At 49.5% G+C, this 9097-nt stretch overlaps 1 protein-coding gene across 1 annotated transcript; it reads left to right on the top strand.

Moving 5' to 3' along the window:
* The first annotated feature begins 7712 nt into the window (after positions 1-7712).
* Positions 7713-9097, top strand: LOC139829936 (probable xyloglucan endotransglucosylase/hydrolase protein 23). Its single transcript, XM_051342968.2, has 3 exons — positions 7713-8095; positions 8167-8360; positions 8456-9097. The coding sequence occupies exons 1-3, from the start codon at positions 7835-7837 to the stop codon at positions 8877-8879; spliced, it is 879 nt and encodes a 292-aa protein (XP_051198928.2). The 5' UTR covers positions 7713-7834; the 3' UTR covers positions 8880-9097.

The raw sequence follows: 9097 nt of genomic DNA, 5'->3' as shown, positions 1-9097 counted from the left end.
TTCACAAGTGGGTGGTTGGTTTGATTTTGGTTCCTCTTATGCATAGAAGATGTTCGATGAAATGCCCGAGAGATAGAAAGAAACATGATATGAAGTGTCCGAGCCACACTTGAGCTTTCTCATTTATTTTTCCTCGATCCTAGTTAGCAACTTGAACCTTTCATGTGTCATTGATAAAATATGCATGTGTGTAGTTCATTGTTTAATTTCTATTATTTCTAGCTACACTACTAGGAAAAGGCCTAGCCGTAAGATGGGTGTTAGTGGCGCACCAGGAGGGCAGTGCGCCACTACTACTTAGCAGTGGCGCACCGGAAAGTGATGGGCCACTATAAAAAATGTAGTAGTGGCGCACCTCTTCTGTGGTGCGCCACCACTAAGTTTGACCATGGGTTTGACCCAGCCTTGTACATAGCAATGGCGCACCATGTAGAGGTGCGCCACAGCTATTTTATGTAGCAGTGGCGCACCTCTACATGGTGCGCCATTGCTATGTAAAGGGGATGATGGACATGTTTGGGCATCACTTAGTAGTGGCGCACCATGCTTGCTGCGCCACTGCTAAGTGGTGCCCAAACATTTCCACACCCCCCCCCCCCCCCCCCGTGGATCGCCTTTTCGGGTTTGGAAAAAATAAAAGAAATAGATAGAAATTTCAAAAAATAAAATCCTTCGAGATGCCCATGTAATATGTCATCTAGGTTTAGTGAAATTTTAAAAAAATGAATTTTGATATATTATGCAAAATGGCGTCATCTTTCGGTAAAACGGGATTTCTGGTTGCATACGACCTCCGATGAAAAACTTTTTTATATCAAAATCTATCTACGCGAAATTTTCTATTCGAATTCAACATCCTACGACCGTTTGGACAAAAAATGGATTCCTCAATTGGAAAACAGAAACAGGACTTTTTTCAGGTTTTAGATTTTGGGAAAAAATAGAAAAAAAGTAGCGGTGGCGCACCCATGCCTTGGTGCGCCACTGCTAAGCTTCCCGCCCACGAATTTCAAAATGGGAGGAGCCGGCCACTTAACCCCCTCCTCCCTCCTCCCTCCTCCTCCACATATTCTCCTGCTTTCATTCTCCTCTCCTCCTCCTGCTCTCCTCCTCTCCTCTCCTCCTTTCACTCCGGCGACCTCCTACTCTCCTCTCCTCCTTTCACTCCGGCGACCTCCTCCACTATGTCGAGCTCCGGTGACCTTACTTTCCGGCGAGCTCCTCCACTATGGTGAACTCCGGTGACCTTACTCTCCGATGACCCTCCGGCGACCCTCTAGCCTCCATTACCTCTGGCCTTCGTCCTCTTGTTCATCCTCTCCTACATCTCCTCACCTCTCTTCACCTCTCCTACGTCCCTCATCCATCATCACCGGCGGCTAGGCTAAGAAAAATGAGAATGAACATTGCACAAATAAATCTAGTAACAAGAACGAGAAAAAATAACGAGCCAAAAAAAATCGAAACAAAATGTGTCAGATCCAGATCCAGATCCCGATCCAGATCCAGATCTAGAAATTTCAAATTTTAGTAGTGGCGCACCTTTTTTCTATCCAGTGGCGCACCTCAGATGTTTAGGAGTGGCGCACCATGAAGCTAGTAGTGACGCACTACCTGGTGCGCCACTGCTAAGCCAAATAGCAATGGCGCACCACTAGTGCGCCACTACTAAAAGTTAGCAGTGGCGTGATAGCAGTGGCGCACCACTAGTGCGCCACTGATGGGTAAAAGTGGTGCGCCACTGATTGCCCTTTTCCTAGTAGTGCTAGTTAGTTTAACAAATGCATGACGGTTAATTATATACTTTATATAATAATAATGCAGATGAATCGGCAATGGATGTACGGTAACCGACTCTCCGGCGAGTTCACTACGGCTTTGAAAGATTTCCTTGTAGTGGCTAATGCGAACAAGCAGGGGGGTTTGTTACCTGTCCATGTGTTTGCTGTAAGAATCAGAAGGGTTACTCTTCCTCAAGAGAAGTTCACCTGCACCTGCTTCGGCACGGTTTCATGCCAAGCTATAATTGTTGGACCAAGCATGGAGAAAGAGGAGTTATAATGGAAGAAGATGAAGAAGGGGATGATTTCATCGATGACAACTATCTTGATCATTTCGGTGATACTTTCATGGAGGATGCTGAAGGTGGGGAAGGTGAAGGGGAAGGCGAAGGGGAAGGTGAAGGGGAAGGTGAAGAAGAGGCACGTGATGAGCCCGTTGATGATCTTGGTCGGACCATTGCTGATGCACGGAGAAGCTGCGAAACTGAAAAGGAGAGGGAGAATTTGGATCGCATGTTAGAGGATCACAAAAAGTCGTTGTACCCCGGATGCGATAATGGTCTGAAAAAGCTGGGCTGCACACTGGATTTGCTGAAATGGAAGGCACAGGAAGGTCTATCTGACTCGGGATTTGAAAATTTGCTGAAAATGATGAAGAATATGTTTCCAAAGAATAACGAGTTGCCCGCCGGTACGTACGAAGCAAAGAAGGTTGTCTGTCCTCTAGGCCTTTAGTCGCGGTTGGCCAGAAGAACCGCCACTAAAAGTTCTCCGCCCCGACGGTCGTCTGGTGCCCACGTGGACGGGCCTTTAGTCGCGGTTCGTAAACAACCGCGACTAAAGAGGGGCTTTAGTCCCGCTTATTTAATACCGATTGTGCAACCGGTATTAATGGCCGTTAGAAACCACAACTATTGGCCATTTTTCCACCAGTGAACTAAATCTTCCAAAATAGCCAGATAATTATTTCTACCATAATGGACGCACGCACCACGCACGGCCATGTATGGCCCCGGACGCGTTAGATTAAAGGTGCGCGGTGGAGCGCATCCCATGCGCCTAGCAGCAGTTTAAATCCCTCCAGAGGGTGATCGAGATCAAGTCCCCAACGTACGTGTCAGCTTTCAGCTCCCCTTAAATACTCTACACCGCGCATGCTGGATCGATCCGATCCATGCTCCAATTCGTCATGGTCTCTAGCTAGCCCCACTCTCTCTAGATCTCCCTGGAGGCCTGGACCCTGGCTGTGCCGATCGAGCTATCTTAGCTGGCACACATACGATCGATCAAATGGCCTCCGAATGCGACACCGGCTTTTTTTTTCCATGGAGTCATGGGGTACTACGTACGTAGACCCAGCCACAACTTGCGAAATAGTATCTTGCGTGGCCCTCTTATACGTACGTCAGCGATGTAATCTGTACTATGCTGTAGCTAGGTTGTACCTGAACCGTAGTAGTAGAGTGGAGGAATGGAAGATGAGTTTTTGAATTATTCTTGAATATCCGACAGCGGTGGGGTCGCAGTTTGTAATTGTTCTTACTCTGTACTGATGCGGTGCTGATCTGGAGTACAATATTATGTCCGCTACGTACGGATGCTTGTTTTTTCCTCTCGAAACTAGCAAGGTGGTTCTCGCAAGGAATAGCCGGTCGGAGATGGAGAGGAGAAGACGCTGGCTCTCAGCCCTCTACAGTAACTGCCCCCCTCCTCCTCTATTCCGGGCCGCTCCTTCCTCCTCTCCGCCGGAATAGCCGGTCGGAGATGGAGAGGAGAAGGCGCCGGCTGTATATACCTAGGTTTTTTCTCTAGTTTTCGTCCCCTAGTGGCGGTTTGGAGCCGTTCCTCAGATCCCGGCGGCAAGATCTGGGGATTAGGGTTCCTCTTTTTGTTGCTATGTCTCCGATGATCGGAGCATGGAAACGAGAAGGGAGCCACGGTTTCTGCAAATAAAGTAGTTGCTGCGGGTCTTCTGATGCTGCCGAGGCGCTTCGGAGCAGAGTCCCCCCTGGCCGGCCATGGAGGCGAGGGGGAGGGGCGATGCTCCCTGTGTCACGCGGTGGAGCTTCTCCTGGCCGGCCGTGGAGGCGAGGAGGAGAGGCCTAGCTGTGTGTTCTCCCTGGAGGAGCAGAGACCCAGGTACCTCTCTCTGGCGCTGAGTTTGACGAGTTCTTGGGCTTCTCTTCCTCCTCCTTGTGGTCGTGGAGACGGACAGGAGGGTGAGAGACCCGGAGTTCGTCGATCTGGAGCTAGAAGGCACACTTGTGAGCGTGTGGTGCTCACCTCGACGGAAGCTCACTATCGGCGGCAGATCTCAAGCGGCGGCGTCCTCCGCCGTCGCTATCATTGGCCAAGGGGGCCTCTCCGCACCTCGGAAGGAACTGCTCCGGGGAGTATCTACTTCCTCCAGGCCCAAGTGCTGAAGGGGAAGATCTTCAATCTTGGGGTGGTGATCCATCCTGGCGGCGGACCAAGTGGCCTAGTCCCCGGCGTCGCCGTCAGCGACCACGGCCCAAGATTCAATCATCGATGCGGTGGAGAAGAAGGACCCGATTGCTTTGTTTTTTATCTTTCTGGGTTCCTTTCTGTAATTTCTTTGGACTCTTGCGCTATTGTCACTAAAGCCAAGGTCCTTTTTGTAAATGTACCCACCGTCTAATGGAGCTTCTCGGCCCTTCGGGGCCTTATCTGTTCAAAAAAAAAAAGAGAAAAAAATGACTTCACAGCGAGCGATTTATATGTGCGTGGGGATACGTGCCCAGACCACACACAGTTTACATACTCTCCGGTCAGGTTCAGTCTACAAATCTCGATGATTCCATTCCTTCTCGGTTTGGCCCATGGATGCGGTGGATGTACACGATTCGACGACCAGGCGGGCTAACGGACATGATTTTACAACGTACCAAATCAAACCATGGAAACACTTTTACTTTTATTATTACGTATAGATAGAAGTGACCTTAACTCAACTGGTTGAAGGAGTGGATATACAAACCTAACACCTAAATTTAAATCCTCACTAAACTGATGCAAGGACTAGACCTTGTACTCATATAATTTATCTTGAGAAGTATGCTTTAATCTTCACCAAGATTAAAATCCATTTTAAAAGGATGGCCCACCCCCTGCACCCAACCATAACCCACCCTCCCGCACCCCTCATCCCGCCGCAGCCGCCGGTGGTGCCGCCGAGCAAAGCTGCGTGGCGTGGCGGTGGTGGATCTCCTCCTGCTGCGGTGGGTAGCGGCGGCAAGGACCTTCCTCGACGCTGGCGGCCGAGGGTGGGTGGACAGTGGCAACTTGATCCGCGACGCAGGTCTCGTCCATCCCACTCCACGATTCTCAAGTGACGGCACGCCGACGGTGGCGATGATGTCCAGTAAGTGGCAGCCAGGTGTTCGATATGTGCCACAACACCTTCTGCATCTCCCCGCCTCCGGACGGCGCGAGGCACTGCTCATGGGCTTATCTCGCGGGATGAGAATGCATGGGCCAGCATCCCTGGGTATGATGGTGGAGGCGGCCCTCTTCTTCGCCGGAGATGGTCGGCCCGAGGATGGTGTGGTGGGTATAACGACCTGTCACCGAGTCCTGGCGGCGGGCTGGGGAGGCGTGGAAGCCGACGATCTCTGTCGTAGGCATGCAACGATCTTGCAGGTTCCAGCGGGTGGCGTGGGGCTGCTTGCCTGGTTGAAATAAAGGTGGATGTCCTAGAGTTCTTCTTTTGCGAAGACGGTGACCTTCCTGAGGCCGGTACTTCTTCATCTGGCCAGAGTGATGAGTTTCGGAAGGTTCCGCTGGAGAATTTAACAATGCACCTTATGTCTGAAGTTTGCTGGATCGGGTTGTATTCGTTCGTGTGCACCCATGCTTTTATTCCGGCCATTTGGTTCCGGAGGAAGCGACACAAAGCTCTGTTATGTGTTGTCATTAGATGTCATTCTGGTCCACAGTGAAATCAGAGGCGGAGAGTATCATGAAGGCCCTATTAGGGAACTAGCAATGGAGGTTCAAGTTTTTGTGATGTTGACGGACTTGCTTGGTGTTTTGGATGTCGCAACAAAAGTATGTAAGTGCGGTAGCAGCACAAGTGAGGTTCAGAGTCTTACCTCTCATGGTGAAATCCAAGGCCTGCCTCAATTGGTTGTGCCTGACAATTATTGAAGGCATTGTTTTGAGAGCGGGGACTATCCTCAGGGTGAAAACCTAACATTTTCTGATCGGACGACGACGACACTGGTGTATTAGGCATCGCTTTTGGAGAGACTGGAGTTCATTTGTTGCCCTGGTGGTGGTATATTGTAGCGGGAATTTTCTTAGTTTTTCTTCTTTTTCCCTATGTGTGCTTTCGTACTATCATTAGGGTGTTGTGTTGTTGCAGATGCTGGGTGTAATTGGTATCTATCTATATTAATATATTTCTTTTATCCAAAAAAGTTAGTTTTCATTCCTAGAACCGATGACAACTTTACGCAATAAATAGATCATCCTCTAAATTTCAAGTATTCTTGATTTTTTATATTCTATCATTTTCCCTGACCATGTTTCAATTGTTATGCTCGCTGGGATGCGATGGGTAAAATTACCAACCCAGAATTACTAAGATTGTCGCAGGCAAAGAAAATATATTAAATATAAGAAATATTAAAACTTGAGAAGGTAGTTACTCCCTCCTTCTAAAAAAAAGTGTCTCAACTTTATCTAGATACCTATTTTTTTAACGTGTGCTTATATTAATTAAGTAACATTGTTACGATAACAATCATGCTCTGAAAATTCCATCACACAAGAAGGAACCGATCCAATCAACACTTGCCCACACAGCTCACAAAGCAAAATCTGGGAACAACTGTAATAATTTTTTTGATCACGTCCACAATATTAGCAATAGCAGATTTGCTCTTCTCCACCATCTTCACTTCAGATATCAGAGTAGCACAATCGTTTTCAACAAGAATTGGACCACTGTAGTTAGGATTATAAATGACAGACTGGAGACCAAGAAGATCAGCAGTAGCTTCAGCAATCTCAATATTTTTACAATGGTTATTTTTTTCATGCAGAAAAGATAACATCTCCCTTTTTGTTTCGAAGAACAGCACCTCAAGAACCAGAGTTAGATTGTTCATTAAAACCTGCAGCAAAATTAAGTTTAGCCCATCCTTCCAGAGATTTTGTCCAATGATTTTTGGCCTTACTTTGCTTCTCACTATTCACATTCATTTGGACTAACATCGGTTGCTTTCCTTTTAGATCTGCAATTATCTCAATCTCCCTACTGTCCATACCACCTCTCAGATTATTAGCAACTTCACCAAGACAATTTGGTTGCTTATGCATAGACGGTAGACCATGCCAGATCAATTTCCTCGCTCCCAAAACACCTCATACCTGCGCATAGGCGTAGATACTTATACATTTCTAACTAAAATATATCTAAATGTATCTATATCTAGGTAAAAGTGAAACATCTATTTTTAGATGTACTTAAATGCAAAAGGAGCCGGTACGAAATCTCTGAGGATGGCATGAACCGAAGAAGAAAAGGCTGATCATCTATCCCCTGCTAATGGCCTGATCATGGATGTATTCAAGTGTTTCTTTCTTTGTCCAGTGCCATTTGTCTGCTAGACACGAGCCATCTCAAATGCCAGACATGGTGATTAGGGAGCCGTTGCATCCATCCAGAAATCTGCTGCACGTCTCGATCGGTTTTAATGTGTCACAGTACGTACGCCATCGCCGTGCCAACCCTCTCAGGCGCCGCTGCTGCTCTCTACGTACAACGCCGTCCTGCCCTGTCTCCTCTCCTCTGGCGCCAACTCACACGCACTAGGCCGTGCCTGCAAGCTCCTACTCCCATTCGCCGAACCATCCATACATCCAGCACGCAAAGCTTATCTCCAAACCCCTATATAAACCCCTCACGCCCTGCTCATTCGAATCACACGCAACACAAGCTTCGATCGAGCTCTCTACACTCTTCTCATCTTCTTGGGTACACGACACAAGCTAGTTGGGTAGAGTAAGATTTCGGATCGAGCAGCATCATGGCTCGCATGGCAGTGTCGGTGCTGGCTATCCTGCTGGCCTCTTGTGCCATTGCGACGGCGAGCTTCGACAAGGAGTTCGACATCACCTGGGGTGATGGCCGCGGCAAGATCCTGAATAATGGTCAGCTCCTGACACTGGGGCTAGACAAGACCTCCGGCTCCGGGTTTCAGTCCAAGCACGAGTACCTCTTCGGCAAGATCGACATGCAGCTCAAGCTTGTTGCCGGAAACTCTGCCGGCACCGTCACAGCCTACTACGTAAGCTTGCTGACATTGATTTCGCTGAGTGGTGTGATGTGCGTGGCTAATCTTGTGTGGTGTATTTGCAGCTGTCGTCGATGGGGGCGACGCACGACGAGATCGACTTCGAGTTCCTGGGGAACGAGACCGGCAAGCCGTACACGCTGCACACCAACGTGTTCACGCAGGGGCAGGGCCAGCGGGAGCAGCAGTTCCGCCTCTGGTTCGATCCCACCAAGGACTTCCACACCTACTCCATCCTCTGGAACCCCAAGCACATCATGTAAGCTTATTTGCTCATCGCCGGCCGCCGGAGCTTGACATTTTTTATTTCCAAGATCCCAAGTACAGGGACTGATCGATTTGTTCAAAATGCAGCCTCATGGTGGACGACATGCCGATCAGGGACTTCAGGAACCTGGAGGGGAAGGGGATCGCCTTCCCCAAGAACCAGCCCATGCGCCTGTACTCCAGCCTCTGGAACGCCGACGACTGGGCCACGCAGGGTGGCCGCGTTAAGACGGACTGGTCCCACGCCCCGTTCTCCGCCTCCTACCGCGGCTTCAAGGCCGACGCCTGCGTGGTCGTCGCCGGCGGCCGCACGCGGTGCGGCGCCTCCGTCAGCACGGAAGCTGCACCGGGCACCACCGCCGGTGCCGGGGCCGGCGAGTGGTACAACCAGGAGCTGGACCTGACGCGGCAGCAGCGTATGCGGTGGGTGCAGAGGAACTATATGATCTACAACTACTGCACAGACCCCAAGCGCGTCGCCCAGGGCCTCCCCGCCGAGTGCTCCATGTAGTGCTGCGCATTCATGACAGCAGCAGCGGACCGAGTCGATCGCCGGAGCAAGATGGCTGGCCGGAGAAAGGGAAGAAAGGTGGCGTCTGTATAGATCAAAATAAGGATAGGTGATGGGAAAATGTGTATTGTAGGACGGTGGTTGGTAGATTCTTCAGTTTGTTGTTCGGCACGGTCAGTTCCTGTGTAATATATGCTTCCTATCTTGTTCTTCTTCAA

This window comes from Lolium perenne, chromosome 7, assembly GCF_019359855.2.
Source record: "Lolium perenne isolate Kyuss_39 chromosome 7, Kyuss_2.0, whole genome shotgun sequence".
NCBI classification, from domain to species: domain Eukaryota; kingdom Viridiplantae; phylum Streptophyta; class Magnoliopsida; order Poales; family Poaceae; genus Lolium; species Lolium perenne.
This window is presented reverse-complemented; position numbering and strand designations above follow the sequence as displayed.